A 17095-nucleotide genomic window follows, 5' to 3' on the forward strand; every position below is an offset into this window, starting at 1 on the left:
ATGTGTATTCTGTTACTTTAGGCTGGAATGCTCTGAATATATCTGTGAAGTCCATCTGGTCCAGTGTGTCATTTAAAGCCCTTATTTCCTTATTGATCTTCTGGTTAGATTATCTGTCCATTGCAGTGAGTGGGGTGTTAACGTCCCCTGCTATTATTGTATTATTATCATTGTGTTTAATTTTGTTATTAATTGGTGTATATAATTGGCTGCTCCCATGTTAGGGGCATAAATATTTACAATTGTCAGATCTTCTTGTTGTATAGCCTCTTTAATTAAGATATAGTATCCTTCCTCATCTTTTATTACAGTCTTTGGTTTAAGATCTAACCTCTCTTATAGAAGGATTGCCACCCAGCTTTCTTTTGAAGTCCATTAGCATGATAAATGGTTTTCCACCCCCTCACTTTCAATCTGGAGGTGTCTTTGGATCTAAAATGAGTCTCTTGCAGACAGCATATGGATGAGTCTTGTTTTTTTTATCCAATCTGATACCCTGTGTCTTTTGATTGGGGCATTTTGATTGGCTCATTTACATTCAGAGTAACTATTGAAAGATACGAAATTAATGCCATTATATTACCTGTAAAGTCACTGTTTCTGTAGATTGTCTCTGTTCCTTTCCGGTCTGTTATTTTTGGGCTCTCTCTTCACTTATAGGATGCCTTTTTTTATTTCTTGCAGGGCTGGTTTAGTGATCACAAATTCTTTTAGTTTCTTTTTGTCCTGGCAGCTTTTATCACTCCTTCTATTTTGAATGACATCCTGTCTGGATAAAGTATTCTTAGCTGCATATTTTTCTCATTTAGCACCCTAAATATGTCTTGCCAGTCCTTCCTGGCTTGCCAGGTCTCTGTGGATAGGTCTGCTGCCAATCTAATATTTCTACCCTTGTAGGTTGTTCTTTTATTTCTCCAGAAAGGGACTCTCTAGTGTCTTCTATGCTTTTCTCAAGCCTAGCTAGTATCTTTGTAATCGTTATTCTGAACTCTAGTTCTGACATCTTACTTATGTCCATACTGATTAGGTCCCTGGCAGTCAATACTGCCTCTTGTTCTCTTTTTTGAGGTGAGTTTTTCCATCTTGTCATTCTGTCCAGAGAAGAATAGATAAACAAGAAAACAAAATATTAAAATGGCAACAACAACCCCAGATACACACTAAACACTAAAATATACACTAAACAAACCAGAAGAGACCTGAAACCAAAAAAGAGAGAAAGAGAATATAATCAACAGGTGAACACAACAGAGGAGTCTGTAGGGTTTGGAGACTGTGTGTGTATATATATATATATATATATATATATATATATACACACACATATATATACACATACACACACACAAATAAAATTAAATAGAATGATAGGATAAAATGAAAATTAAAAAAAAGATTTTAAAAAGAATGGGGCGCCTGGGTGACTCAGTTGGTTAAGCGACTGCCTTTGGCTCAGTTCATGATCCCAGGCTCCTGGGATCGGGCCCCGCATCAGGCTCCCTGCTCGGCAGGAAGCCTGCTTCTCCCTCTCCCACTCCCCTGCTTATGTTCCCTCCCTCGCTGTCTCTGTCTCTCTGTCAATTAAATAAATAAATAAAATCTTTAAAAAAATAGAAGGCAACTGTCTTAAAAAAAAGATTTAAAAAGAGTTCATAAAATAAATTCGTTGAAAAAGGTAAGAAAAAAAATTAAAGTTGAAAGACTAAAGAATCATGGTAAAAAAAAACCATGAATTCTATATGCTATATTCCCCTAGCACTGGGTTCTGCCGTTCTCATTGATCGGTAAACTTGGTCTTGGCTTGCTGGCTGTTCGTGCTGATCTTCTGGGAGAGGGACCTGTTGCCATGGTTCCCAAATGTCTTTGCCGGAGGCGGAATTGCCCCGCCCTTGTCGTCGGGGCTAAGTAATCTGCTCGGGTTTGCTCTCGAGAGCTTTTGTTCCCTGCAAGCTTTCAGCACAGGTTTGGAGGTCGAGAGTGAAATGGCAGCCTCCCAATCTCCACCCCGGAGGAGCCGAGAACTCGGGGCCCCACTCCTCAGTGCGCCCCCAGAGAAAAACAGTCAATCACTCCCATCTCCCCGGTCTCCAGCTGCACTCTGTGCTCACCCGGCCTGTGATCGAGCATTTCTCTCTCAGGCACACAACCCCATGTAGAGTCTCCAAACCCTACAGACTCCTGCGGTGTGCTCCCGCGCCGCTCCTCCCAGGGGAGGAAGGGGAGTCTCCCCGGATCTGCCGCTTGTTGGGTCCCTGCTAGAGGAGCAGTGGCCCGACTGTGGCACGGATCACAGTTTATGGTAACCCCAAGCTGAGAGCCCATGCCTTGGCTCCATCTCTGCAGCTGGCTTCCCTGCTCCGATCCCTGGGAGCTCTGCCGCACTCAGGCACCCCCAGTCTTTCTGTGACCCCGAGGGTCCTGAGACCACACTGTCCCAGCGAGGGTTCCACCACCCTCCCCCTTAGTCACTGGAGTGACGTCCCTCAGCAGAGCAGACTTCTAAAAGTTCCAATTCTGTGCTCCGCTGTTCTATCACTTGCCGGTAGCCGGTTGATGGAAGCTCCCTTCCACCGTGGTCTATCTTCCCGAATATAGCCTCAGATTCACTTCTCTGCACGTCCTGCCTTCCAGAAAGTGGTCGCTTTTCTATTCATAGAGTTGTAGCTATTTTCTTAGATCTCCGGTTGAGTTCACAGGTGTTCAGTATGATTTGATAGCTATCTAGCTGAATTCCTGGGACCAGACGAAATTTAGGTCTCCTACGCCTCCACCATCTTGGACTCTTCCCTCCTGCAAAAGTTTTTTATCCTGATGAAGTCCCAATAGTTCCTTTTTGCTTTTGTTTCCCTTGCCTTTGGAGATGTGTCTAGCCAGAAGTTGCTGCAGCTGAGGTCGAAGAGGTTGTTGCCTGTGTTCTCTTCTAGGATTTTGATGGATTCCTGTGTCACATTTTAGGTCTCTCATCCATTTTGAGTTTATTTTTGTGTATAGTGTAAGAAAATTCTTCTGCATGTGGCTGTCCAATTTTCCCAACCCCGTTTGTTGAAGAGACTGTCTTTTTGCCATTGGACATTCTTTCCTGCTTTGTTGAAGGCTGACCATAGAGTTGTGGGTTCATTTCTGGATTTCCTATTCTGTTCCATTGATCTATGTGTCTGTTTTTGTGCCGGTACCATACTGTTTTGATCACTATAGATTTGTAATAAAACTTCAAGTCCTCGACCCACTTTTATCGTAAAACAATTGTGTGAATCTTAAGCTTATGATAGACACAAATTTAGTTTCAATTTATTGAGAAGCTTCACATGTACATATAAATTGGTAGAGCCCTCGAAATAACAGGACTTACCAATATGTGGCTTGTTATACTCTAATCAAGATATTTTGCGGTTTGGGTGTGGGTAGGTGTGAAACATTTGAAAGATATGCCAATTCTGCCAGGAGAGGTATTCAAGTATAAATGGACAGTGACTGTAGAAGATGGGCCGACTAAATCAGATCCTCGGTGCCTGACCCGATATTACTCAAGCTTCATTAATCTGGAGAGAGATCTAGCTTCAGGACTCATTGGCCCTCTCCTTATCTGCTACAAAGAATCTGTAGATCAAAGAGGAAACCAGGTGAGTTCATGTCTTTCAAAGTTCTGGGTTTGATGGACTGATGATGCATATGAACTTTCAGATCTCTCAGTGTACGTCCCCCTATAGTCTGCAGAAAATATAGTAGTCTGCAGTATTGGCCAATAAAAGAAATGAGCTGGGTTTCTCACAGTTGTTTTTGAATTTAGTTTGGTTTAATAAACTTGCCTGCTGGATAGATAGGAGAGCCTCTCCTATTATATTCCTATAATACTCATTCCCAGTGTAAAATTTCATTTTCTGGTGGCCACTGGCTGGCTCACTTGGAAGAGCATGTGACTCTTGATCTTGGGGTCATGAGTTCAAGCCTCTCATTGGGTGTAGCAATTACTTACCTAAATAAAACTTTAAAAAACTTAAAATTCCACTTTCTGTAAATGATCTTGCTCATTTTTACATGCCAAACTACTGCTCATTTTTAGATGACCTGTGAATCTGTATCAGAGTCTAGACTTCTCCCCTGGATGTCTCATCATGAGTGACTCAAAGACACCTCAAAATGAACATATCTGCAGCATCTAGCATAGTGCATGGCATGTGGTAGGAATTCAATAAATATTTGTTGAGCACAATACAGGGAAAGACACAAAATATTTCAGAAATGTTTAGAATTTAGACCACTTATACTGCTTTAAGAAAATAAAGCTAAATTCTCTGCATAAGGAAAGCCTAATGCTGGGGTGCCTGGGGGGCACAGTTGGTTAAGCATCCAACTCTTGAATTTGGTTCAGGTCATGATCTCAGGGTTGTGAGATCAAACCCCACATCAGGCTCTGTGCTCACTGCAGGGTCTGCTTAGGACTCTCTCTCTCTCTCCTTCTGCCACTCCCCCTCAAAATACATAACTAAAATCTTTTTTTAAAAAAAAGAAAGGAAAGCCTAGTGCTTCTCAAAAACTCACTGCTTGCATCAGAATAACTCGTTGCCATATTGCTGAGGCTTGACTGGATGTCAGTTTGGTTATTTACTACATAGGATTTTTACTAGTCTGAAAACATTTCCTTGGTTTAGAGAATAAAGCACGTGAGTTTTAAAACACATGGCACACAAACCCAAAAAGGCATAAATTTGGGCAAGTACCTGTCCTGACAAATTTTTCCTAATTATAGTTTTTACCACCAGTTTTTTGGAAGAGGACTGAAATGTACCTCTATATTTTCCCCAATGTCCTCTCCTCAGCATTTTGGTTTCTGTAGCACTAGGTTATACAAAATGAAATTTATACATATTAATGAAGTTTACACATTAAATCTTAACAGAATCAACTAGCAAATAACTCATAACTTTGGTTCATATACAAACTGCTCTTCTAAAAAGAACTTTAAACTTTTTTAACAGAAAACTTTAGATATTAGTGTTAATTAACATTTTATGGCCCATCTTAACTTTGTTATTTGATTTGTTTTCTATTTTTAATTTTTTATGGATTGGTAGTTGCCTTTCCATAAAGTTTAGGAAAGGCATTAATCTTCCTTGACTTGACTAACTTGTTTAAGAAAAACACTGAATAATCACTTGGGTCTTTAAAGTTGCCTTGAGGACACATTTGCTCTAAAGTTACACTCACTGCTACTCCCAAGCCCTGGTATATGTGCATAATAGTGACCCTATGGAGAAATTGGAATTGAGCCAAAGGTTTCAATATAGATATATCACCTGCATGCTAATTTTTATGGGACAATACTAATAGCAGTTCTTTCTTTCAATATGTGTAATTAACAGATGATGTCAGACAAGAGAAATGTCATCCTGTTTTCTGTATTTGATGAGAATCGAAGCTGGTACCTCACAGAGAATATGCAGCGCTTCCTCCCCAATGCAGATGTAGTGCAGCCCCATGATCCAGAGTTTCAAGTCTCTAACATCATGCACAGTAAGTAAAGCAGCACTCAAGTCCAGTGGGTAATGGATAAGGGAAAATTGAAGCCACCAAATGATGTCCAGATAATGGATTAACTTATATGCCATGTAAGAGTCATATTTCCTTAAAAATTGTTACATGGGGGTGCCTGGATGGCTAGGTCAGCTAAGCATCTGACTCTTGATTTCAGCTCAGGTCATGATCTCCGGGTCGTGGCATTGGTCCCTGTGTCAGGCTCTGTGCTCAGTGGGAAGTTGGCTTGAGATTCTCTCTCCCTCCCCCTCTGCCCGTCCCCCTTACATAAGCTCTCTCTCTCACTCTCTCTAAAATAAATAAATCTTTTAAAAAATTAATATATATGAACGTATACAGTTTTATATAAAGGCTTAATTATGATCATATACTGCATATATTTTTTTCTTTTAGAAGGGATTTCAAAGGATAAATCAAATAAGACACAACTTTCGTTTACCCAAATATACATAATCCATCCTTAATATAAAATGCACTCAGGGTTCCTAGCTGGCTCAGTTGGTAGGGTGTGCAACTTTTGAACTCAGGGTTGTAAGTTTGAGCCCCTTGTTGGGTGTAGAGATTATTTAAAACTAAAATCTTTTTTATTTTGTTTTTTTTTTAATTTAAAGATTTTATTTATTTATTTGACAGAGAGAGAGAGAACAAGTAGGCAGAGAGGCAGGCAGAGGGAGAGGGAGAAGCAGGCTCCCCGCGGAGCAGGGAGCCCGATGCGGGGCTCGATCCCAGGACCCTGGGATCATGACCTGAGCCGAAGGCAGCTGCTTAACCAGCTGAGCCACCCAGGCGCCCCTAAAACTAAAATCTTTTTTAAAATGTTTTTAAATTCACTCAGTTGGTAAGTTACACATGAAATACAAAGGGAATGCAATTTTACACATGTAAACCAGTTGCCAGCTATAGCAATTTAAGTCAAATCAATCAAGACACTGTACATTAAAAAAACATCTTTTTCCCAGCTTTATTGAGGTAGAATTGACACATAAAAATTATATATATTTAAGGTATACAAAATGATTTTTTTGTGTTTACTTGGCTGCCTCCCTTTTATCTCTGTTTCCTTCCATATTACACCTTCCCACTAACCTTTTCATGTCCATGTAGCCCATGTTAAAATTTTCTCCATGATTATATAATCATGTATATAAACATATATAAACACATATAAACACACACACACGTAGTCTTAGTCTGCTAGGCCTGCCATAACAAAGTACCAAAGAATGAGTCGCTTCAACAGCAGAGATTTACTTCCTTGCAATTCTGGAGGCTAAAGGTCTGAGATCCAGATTCAGCAGGATTGGTCTCTTCAGAGGCCTCTTTCATTGGCTTGTAGATAGCCACTTTCTGTGCCCTCACATGGTCTTTCCTCTGTGCATGTACGTGTCTGGGTACAAATTTCATTTTTTTTAATTTAAATTCAATTAGCCAACATATAGTACATCATCAGTTTCAGATGTAGTGTGCAACAATTCATTATTTGCGTATAACACCCAGTGCTCCATGCAATACATGCCCTCCTTAATACCCATCACCCAGTTACCCCATCCCCCACCCCCCTCCCCTCTGTAACCCTCAGTTTGTTTCCCAGAGCCAAGAGTCTCTCATGGTTTGTCTCCTTCTCTGATTTCTTCCCATTCAGGTTTCCCTCCCTGTCCCTGTGGTCCTCCATGTTATTCCTGATGTTCCACATATGAGTGAAACCATATGATAATTGACTTTCTCTGCCTGACTTATTTCACTGAGCATCATCTCCTCCAGTCCCATCCATGTGGATGTAAAAGTTGGGTATTCATCCTTTCTGATGGCTGAGTAATATTCCATCGTATATATGGACCACATCTTCTTTACCCATTCATCTGTTGAAGGACATCTTGGCTCTTTCCACAGTTTGGCTATTGTGGACATTGCTGCTATGAACATTGGGGTGCGTGTGGCCCTTCTTTTCACTACATCTGTGTCTTTGGGGTAAATACCCAGTAGTGCAATTGCTGGGTCATAGGGTAGCTCTATTTTTAATTTTTTGAGGAACCGCCACACTGTTTTCCAGAGTGACTGTACCAGTTTGCATTCCCACCAACAGTGTAAGAAAAAAAAAAAAAGAAATGAAAAACTTTAATCTGAAAGATAAATGAATCATAGTAAGCTTCATATTATATATACTATTTTTCCCTAGTGCTGGGGTTTTGCAGTCCTGTGTGCTCCATAAACTTGGTGTTTGCCTCTTGTTCCAGCTGGTCTTCGGGGGAGGGGCCTGCTGTGCTGATTCTCAGGTGTCTTTGCCTGGGTGGAGTTGCACCGCCCCTTGCCAGGGGCTGGGCTCACTGTAAGCTGCTTCTGGTTGCTCTATGTGGCTTTTGTTCCCTGAAGGCTTTCTGTGCCTCTTTAGAGGATGAATATAAAAATGGCCACGCCCTGATCTCCAGCCCCAGACCTGAAAGATCATTCTTTCTGTGACCCCAGGGATCCTAAGACTACACTGTCCCACCTAGGATTCTGCCCCACTTTGCCACCTGAGCACCTTTCAGGCAGGGAAGTCCCTCATCAGAGCTGACTTCTAAAAGTTCCAATTTTGTAGTCCACTGCTATATCACTTTCTGGTAGCTGGTTGATTGAGGCTCCCTCACCCCATCGTTTATTTTCCGATATGTTGGTTCAGAGTCACTTCTCCATACCTCCTACCTTGCAAAAAGTGGTTGCTTTTCTATTTGTAGAATTGCAGCAATTCTTTCCTTAGATCTCAGGTTGAGCTCACAGGTGTTCAGAATGATTTGACAGCTGTCTAGCTGAATTCAAGGGACCAGATGAAACGAGGTCCCCTACTCTTCTGCCATCTTGCCTCCCCTCCACAAATTTCCTTTTCTTATAAAGACACCATTCATAGGGGCGCCTGGGTGTCTCAGTCAGTTGAGCGTCCAACTCTTGGTTTCAGCTCAGGTCATGATCTCAGGGTTGTGAGATTGAGCCCTGCATTGGGCGCCATGCTCCGTGGGAAGTCTGCTTGAGTTTCTCTCTTTCCATCTCCCTCTGCATGCCCCTCTCTCTCAAATAAATAAAATAAATCTTTAAAAAAAAAAGACAGCAGTCATTTAGGGTTTGAGCCCACCCTAAGACCTCATTTTAATGAATGACCTGTTTAAAGACCCTGTCTCTAAATACAGTCACATTCTGAGAGAAAAGAGGTTAGAACTTTGACATATGAATTTGGACGGGAGCATAATTCAACCTATTACAAAAATACATATGTGTATGTGTTTTATACATACACAGAAATCAGAATGGTCAAAAATATGATAAAAAATTTCAGTCTCGGGGCACCTGGGTGGCTCAGTCATTAAGCACCTGCCTTCAGCTCAGGTCATGATCCCAGGGTCCTGGGATCGAGCCCCACATCAGGCTCCCTGCTCAGCGGGAAGCCTGCTTCTCCCTCTCCACTCCCCCCTGTTTGTGTTCCCTCTCTCACTGTGTCTCTCTCTGCCAAATAAATAAAATCTCTAAAAAAAAATTTCAGTCTCAGGGGAGCCAGGGTGGCACAGTCAGTTAAGCATCTGACTCTTTGTTTTGGCTCAGGTGAAGCTCCGCATTGGGCTCCATGCTCAGTGCACAGTCTGTTTGAATTTCTCTTTCTCAATCTCTCTCTGCCCCTTCCCTCCACCCCTAAGGTAAATAAATAAATCTTTCAAAAAAATTTGAATCTCACTACAGGTAAATGCAAAATAGAATACCAATGCTATAGCACTTCATACCTATCAGACTGGCAAAATTATAATACAGTTATTACTAGTGGGCTTATAAGTATGAGGCTATTCTCATACAATGCTACTGGATAACTAGTACAGTATTTTAAAACCAGTCTCATTGAAACCATTAAAATTTAAAATATATGTCTTTTGGAGTGTGGTTCTGGTTAAGATGGAATAAGCATATGTTACCCTGTCTATCCCACTGAATGACTAAAAATCCTTAACAATGCATGAAGCAGCTATCTGAGAACCTTGAAAAGTAGTTGGCAGCAGGTAAATTGGGGAAAGAAACTAGAAAGTTTTAAAAGCATTCATATTAAAGTGAAGAAATGAAACCTCATATGTCATGATTGTCTGCATAGGAAATCTCAAGAACTCTACAAGAAAACTCATAGAACTAATAAGTGAGTTTAGCTTCATTGCAAAATACAAGGTCAACATACAAAAGTCAGTCATATTTCTGTATACTAACAGCAAACTGTTGGAAACACAAATAATGAAAATACCGTTTACAATAGCTAAAATAGGCATAAATCTAACAAAATGTACAACATCTATACACTGAAAATTGCAAAACATTGTTGCAAGAAAATTTAAAAGACATACAATGTGGAGAGACATACAATGGTTACAGATTGGAAGACTAAGTAGAGTGAAGATGTCAGCTATCTCCAGATGGATCTGTAAATTTAATGCAATTCTTAGTAAAATCTCAGCAAGATTTTTTATTTGATAGAGAAAAGCATATTACCAGATTTATATGGAAAGGCAAAGAAACTAGAATAAGCCAAAACAATTTTGAAAAAGAAAAATTAAGTTGGAGGACTCATATTACCGAATTTTAAGACTTACCATAAAGCTACAGCAATCAAGATAGCATTATATTGACACAGAATAGTGTAGAAATACATAGCTAATTGATTTTTGGCAAAGACAGAAACACAATTCAATGGAGCAAGGATACCCTTTTCAACAGTTTTAGAACAATTGGTCATCCATATAAAAATATATGAACCTTGACCTAAATCTCATACTTAAACAAAGATTAACTCAAAATGGATCATAGATCTAAATGTACAATGTAAAACCATGACCTAGAGTTAGAAGAAGGCTTCTGATAAATGACATAAAAATTGAAATCCATAGTAGAGAAATATTGATAAATTGAATTTCATCAAAATTAAAAACTTGCTCTACAAAAGATACCGTTAAAGAGAATGAAAAGCCACAGATGAGTAGAAAATATTTGCAAATCATGTATCTGAATGCTCAGGCTCAGCAGTAAAAAAAACAAACCCCTAAAAATGGGCAAAAGATTTGAACAGACACATCACCAAAGAAGATATATGGAAGACAAAGAAGTACCTGAAAGAATACTCAACATAAGGAATTGCATATTAAAACCTGAGTGAGGTGGTGCCTGGGTGGCTCAAGTCGGTTAAGTGTCTGACTCTTGATCTCCACTCGGGTTGGATCTCAAAGTCGTGAGTAAAAGCCCCACGTTGGGTTCCACACTTGGCATGGAGACTACTTAAAAAGCCTCAGGGAGATGTCTCTACATACCTGTTTTAATAGCTGAAATAAAACGTATAATATTAAATATGCTAGCAAGAGTGCAGAGCTGTAGGAGCTTTCACACTCTGGGAGACAATTTGGCAGTTTCTTACAAATTTAAACATATACTTAACATATGATCCAGAAGTACCACTCCTGGATATTTTCCCTAGAAAAATGAAAACTTATGTTCACACAAAAACCTGCCCATGAAGGTTTACAGAAGCTCTATCCATAAGTGTTAAAACTTGGAAACAGAACTTAAGTCTTGACCCAGGGGTACCCCAGAAGCACTCACCCTGTGGTCATGCAGCCCACTCTTGGAGCAGCACCAGGAAGGAAAGCCACACCAGAAGGGGAGAAATGCCTCAAGGATGAAGCTACCAATCAGGAGGAACCAGAGGCTAGAGTCTAAGCCCAGAGTGAAACTGTATGGAGAACCTGTGAGAGCAGCACATACATGTTGCTGAGAGTGAAATCCTCTTCTTCGTTTACCACTTCTGAGGTTCACCCCTCTGCACCCAGCTCCAGTGATGAGGAAATAATTGAACTCTTTGTCCAGGAGCTGAGTAAGCAGCGCTCCCCCTGACCACAGGGACCCAGAAGAGCCCATCTCTCCTTTCTGCACACCGCACTTGGCACCCTGCCTTCCTTGCCCTGACTTGACTTGAAATTGGCTGAAGACTACACAAGAATGCCTCTTACCCACTTCCCATCCCAACTGGAAAATTCCAAGTGATGTGGCCTTATTGGCACCATGCCCACATCTATACTGGCTGCTGATTGGCTTTGGGGGATATCCCCATCCTTTGCTCCTTTTGGTCCTTCCCCTCTGTCATCCCCTTGGGGTGCATTCCTCTGCTGGGGACATGGACAAATTAACCCCACAGTAAGAGGGGAGGAAAGAGGGAATTTCACATCCCCTTGTTCTAGATTCACTTTAAGGCTTAATGCCTTTGAATTTCTGTTTGCTTTGTAAATACATACACATGTATGTATGCATTTGTGTTTTGCAAGATGGGGGAGAAAATTTTTTGGCTTTGATAAAATTGGGTGTGAGGAGATTTTGAATGCTATAGCCCCAAGCTTTTTCCATTTGGGGCCAGCAATTTAAAGTGGGGGGATGTCCCACCAAACTAGGAGAGTCTCCCCCCAAACCAGGGACCTCCTTCCCACTAGTGCCTTCCCCCTTCCTTTCTTTTTCTTTTTAAAGATCTTATTTATTTATTTGAGAGAGAAAGAATGAGCAATGGTGAGGGGTGTGTGGGTGGGGAGAGAGAGAGAGAGAAGCAGACACCCTACTGAGCAGGAAGCCTGATGCAGGGCTCGATCCCAGGACCCAGAGATCATGATCTGAGCTGAAGGCAGACGCTTAACTGACTGAACCACCCAGGTGCCCTACCCTCCCCCTTTCTATGAGGAATTAAGATGCTATAACATTTTGGAAACTCAGTTTTGGGGGGTTTTATTTGGATATGTTTTGGGGTCCATGCCATTTTTATCCCCTGGGGAAAACTTGATGACAAAGGAAAAAAGGAAGAAACCTGTCCTTTCCCACCTTCACCTGTAGCTTCTTGAAAATGGGCCTTTGTGGAACAAATGTGCCAGTTTTTATTAAAAAACAAAATAAAATCTTGGAAACAATCAGAACATCCCACAGTAAGCAAATGATTAAACAAACTGTGGTACATCCATACACTTGAATATTTTTCAGCAATAAAACAGAATGAACTATTGATATACACAACATGAATGACCCTCAAAGGCATTAAGCCGAGTGATAAGATCCAGTCTCAAAAGGTGACATACTGTATTATTTCATTTACAAGGCATTCTGGTGAAGGCAATGGTATAGGGATGAAGAATAGATCAATGGTTATCAGAGCTTGGAGTTTGACTATTTGCAATGAAGAACTCCAGTACAATGGAGTTTTCTATGTTAAGTAAGATGTTCTGTATTTACACATTGACATATGTGCTGAAACTCATAAAACTGTGTACCAAATAAGAATCAATTTTACTCTGTAAACTTCTGTTTTTTTTTTTAAGTAATCTCTGCACCATAGGGCTGCAACATGGGGCTTGAACTCACAACCCTGAGATCAAGAGTCACATGGTCCTCCAACTGAGCCAGCCCAGAGCCCCTACTATGTAAATTTTTAGAATGAAATATATATACCTTTTGATCCAGCATTCCTACTGCTGGGATATGTCTCATAGGAATAAAAACTAAAATCAAAGATGATGCCTATTGTTAGAGGAAGGTTGAATATATTCTGGCACACCAATATGAAATATTATGAAGCCATTAAAAATGAATTAGAGGGGCACCTGGCTGGCTCAATCAGTTAAGTGTCTGTCTTCAGCTCAGGTCATGATCTCGGGGTCCTGGGATTGAGCCCCATGTCGGGCTCCCCGCACCATGGGGAGCCTGCTTCTCCCTCTCCCTCTACTTGCTGCTCCACCTGCTTGTGCTCTCTCTCTCTCTCAAATAAATAAATAAATAAAAACTTTAAAAAAAAAGAATGAATTAGAGCTGTACCCAGCTACTTAAAGCAATTTCTATGAAATATTGTTGAATAATATATTGCAGGTGCAGAAAAAGTGTATATAATATGATCTCATTTTTGTAAAATAAACAATGACCACAAAAGAGAAACCATAGATATGTATGCATATATGTCTATGTAGAGAATGATATGGTTTCAAGACAGGATGATATGTTCTAATTGTTCTGGATTGGGGTCTTTCCTCAGTATTTCTAATCATATCTCTAGCATTTTACTCCCACTTTGTTTCAAGAACAAAATTATGTAAATTATATCAAGAAATACTATGGCAATATGAGTCTTGAGAAGAGGGATTTGATGTTTTCTTTTTTCAAATCCAATCCATTTAGCCCATCTGCAGGGGATTTATGGTAATATCTTACTTTGTGTTTCCTATTCTTTCTGAATTTTTCTATTTCCCTTTGAGGAGGATTACCCTTTTTTTTTTAATGTTGAATTAGTCACCATACATTACATCATGTAGTGTTCCATGATTCATTGTTGGCGTAAAACACCCAGTGCTCCATGCAATATGTGCCCTCCTTAATACCCATCACTGGGGGGCGCCTGGGTGGCTCAGATGGTTAAGCGTCTGCCTTCGGCTCGGGTCATGATCCCGAGGTCCTGGGATTGAGCCCCATATCGGGCTTCTGGCTCAGCGAGGGGCCTGCTTCTCCCTCTGCCTCTCCGCCTGCTCATGCTCTCTCTCTCTCTGTATCTCTGTGTCTCAAGTGAATGAATAAAATCTGGAAAAAAAAACAAACCATCACCAGGCTATACCGTCCCCCTGCCCCCCTCCCCTCTAAAACCCTCGTTTGTTTCTTGGAGTCCGTAGTCTCTCATGGTTCGTCTCCCCCTCCGATTTCCCCCCTTTCATTGTTCTCTTCCTACTATCTTCTTTTTTTTTTTTTTTTTAACATATACTGTATTTTTTGTTTCAGGGGCACGGTTCTGTGATTCATCAGTCTTACACAATTCACAGCGCTCACCATAGCACATACCCTCCCCAATGCCCTATCCCCCAGCCCGCCCAGCCCTCCCACCCCCCACCCCCCACCCCCCACCCCTCCAGCAACCCTCAGTTTGTTTCCTGAGGTTGAGAGTCTCTTAACGGTTTGTCTCCCTCTCTGGTTTCGTCTTGTTTCATTTTTCCCTCCCTTCCCCTATGGTCCTCTGTCTTGTTTCTCGGATTGAGGAGGGTTATTCTTGAAATATTGCCATTCACACAAAGTCTGTTGTTATTTATTTTGTTTTGTGTCCAGAATTATTGAAATATAGTTGACACATAACATTGTGTAGGTTTAAGATGTTGATTTGATACATTTATATATTGCAAAATGATTACTGCCATAGTGTTAGCTGATACTTCCACCATATCACATCATTACCATCTCTTTTTTTCTAGTGAGAACATTTCAGATCTCTCTTAGCAACTTTCAAGCATGTAATACAGTATTATTAATTATAATCACCATGCTGTACATTAGATCCCAAGAATTTATTCATCTTCTCACTAGAAGTTTGTATCCTTTGACTAACATCTGCGCATTTCCCCCGTCCTGCCATCCCTGGTAACCAGCCATTCAACTCTCTGGTTCTATGAGTTCAGCTTTTTTAGATTCCACATATAAGTGGAATCATACAGTATTTGGCTTTCTCTGTCTGACTTATTTCACTGATGATCACATTTCCCTGATGATTAATGTTGAGCACCTTTTCATGTACCTGTTGACCAATCGTAGGTCTTCTTCAGAAAAAATTCTATTTAGTTCCTCTGCCCTTTTTAAAAATCAGATTTTGTTTTGTTATTGAGTTGTATGAGTTCTTTATATCAGATAAATGATTTGCAAATATTTTCTCTTTAGGTTGCCTTTTCATCGTGTTGATTGTTTCTTTTCCTGTGCAGAAGCTTTTTAGTTTTGATATAACCCCACTTATTAATTTTTCCTTTGTTGCTTGTGCTTTTGGTGTCATATCCAAAAAAAATCATTGCCAAAACCAATGTCAAGGAGCTTTTTCCCTGTGTTTTCTAGGAGTTTTACAGTTTCAGGTCTTATGTTTAAGTCTTTAATCCATTTCAAGTTAATTTTTGTATGTGGTGTAATGTAAGGCTTCAATTTCATTCTTCTCCATGTGGTTATCCAGTTTTCCCAACACCATTTATTGAAGACACTACCCTTTCCTCACTGATTATTCTTAACATTTTTTAAAGATTCTATTTATTTATTTGAGAGACAGAGAGCACAAGGGGGGGCAAGAGAGGCAGAAGGAGAGGGAGAAGCAGACTCCCCACTGAGCAGGAAGCCCGGGATGATGACCTGAGCCAAAGGCAGATGCTTAACCCACTGAGCCACCCAGGTGCCCCCCTCATTGAATATTCTTGACTACATTGTCAAATATTAGTTGACCATAGAGTTGAGGGTCCATTTCTGGGCTCTCGATTCTGTTCCATTAATCTATGTGTCTATTTTTATGCCAGTACCATATTGCTTTAATTACTATAGCTTTGTAGTATAGCTTGAAATCAGGAAATGTGATGCCTCCAGCTTTGTTCTTTCTCAAGACTGCTTTGGCTATTCAGGGTCTTCTGTGGTTCCGTATGAATAGTCATATTTGCCATCAGCATTACCAATAGCTCATTCTCTTTTGCTACCTGTTTGAAATGCTGTCTTTATCATATATCAAATTCCCATTTATATCTGTGTCCCTTTCTGGATTCTATATTCTGATTGATATATTCATCTATACCTGCATATTACCACACATTTAATTATAAGAGATTTATAGTATCTTGTAATGCTTTGTAAGGCAAGAAATTTTGATTCTCAGTTAGTTGCACTAGAGTCTGAGCATTGCTTACTTGATTTGTGGACCACCACTGCAGAATAGATATATGGAAGAGGCTTTCAGAAACAATTCCTTTTATAGACTGAAGTCAAAGTTACTTTTGTTTAGCTTTTTATTTAGAAATAACTTCAAACTTACAGAAGTTCTGCAAGAATAGGATAGAGAACTCCCATATACCCTTTACCCAGATTCACTAATTTTTAATAATTTTCTATATTTGCTTTATCATTCTCTTTCTTCTCTATATACTCACTTTTATTACTTATTTTCTTTTTTAAAAAAGATTTTGTTTATTTGACAGAGAGAGACACAGCGAGAGACGGAACACAAGCAGGGGGAGTGAGAGAGGGGGAGAAGCAGGCTTCCCGCCGAGCAGGGAGCCCGATGCAGGGCTCGATCCCAGGACCCTGGGATCATGACCTGAGCTGAAGGCTGACGCCTAACAACTGAGCCACCCAGGCACCCCTTATTACTTATTTTCTGATTGAGAACAGGTTGCCCTTTTATCTCTTAGTACTTCATTGTGCATTTCCTATGAATACAGATAATTCTCTTATGTAACCAAAGTGGAATTATGAAATTCAGAAAATTTAACATTGATATAATACATTTATCTAATTGGCAGCCAATATTCCAATTGTATAAATCAGTGCCATCTTTTGTAGCATTTCCTCCCTCCACTTCATGAAGGGTCAAGGTCTGTGATTCTTCTCACTTTGGGTTTGGGACCTAGCTCATCAAGTATTAATAATCTACTTTTTTTGGAAAGTATAATGCTATCTCTTCTTGGGAATAAGGTAATGGACATAACATATAATTATTTCTAATCATATGACAACCTCAAATAATAAATCTGGATACTGCTAAAAC

The 17095-nt window shown here is 40.2% G+C and overlaps 1 protein-coding gene across 8 annotated transcripts in view; it reads left to right on the forward strand.

Annotated features, from left to right (window-relative positions):
- F8 (coagulation factor VIII) overlaps positions 1-17095 on the forward strand; it is a 138120-nt gene that overhangs the window by 56505 nt on the left and 64520 nt on the right. For all 8 annotated transcript variants that reach the window (XM_027608366.2, XM_027608365.2, XM_027608364.2 and 5 more), the window contains 2 exons: positions 3406-3620; positions 5361-5511. In XM_027608366.2, the coding sequence (XP_027464167.1) occupies positions 3406-3620; positions 5361-5511 (366 nt within the window). The remainder of the gene's footprint in view (positions 1-3405; positions 3621-5360; positions 5512-17095) is intronic.

The sequence above is a fragment of the Zalophus californianus genome, chromosome X, assembly GCF_009762305.2.
Source record: "Zalophus californianus isolate mZalCal1 chromosome X, mZalCal1.pri.v2, whole genome shotgun sequence".
NCBI classification, from domain to species: domain Eukaryota; kingdom Metazoa; phylum Chordata; class Mammalia; order Carnivora; family Otariidae; genus Zalophus; species Zalophus californianus.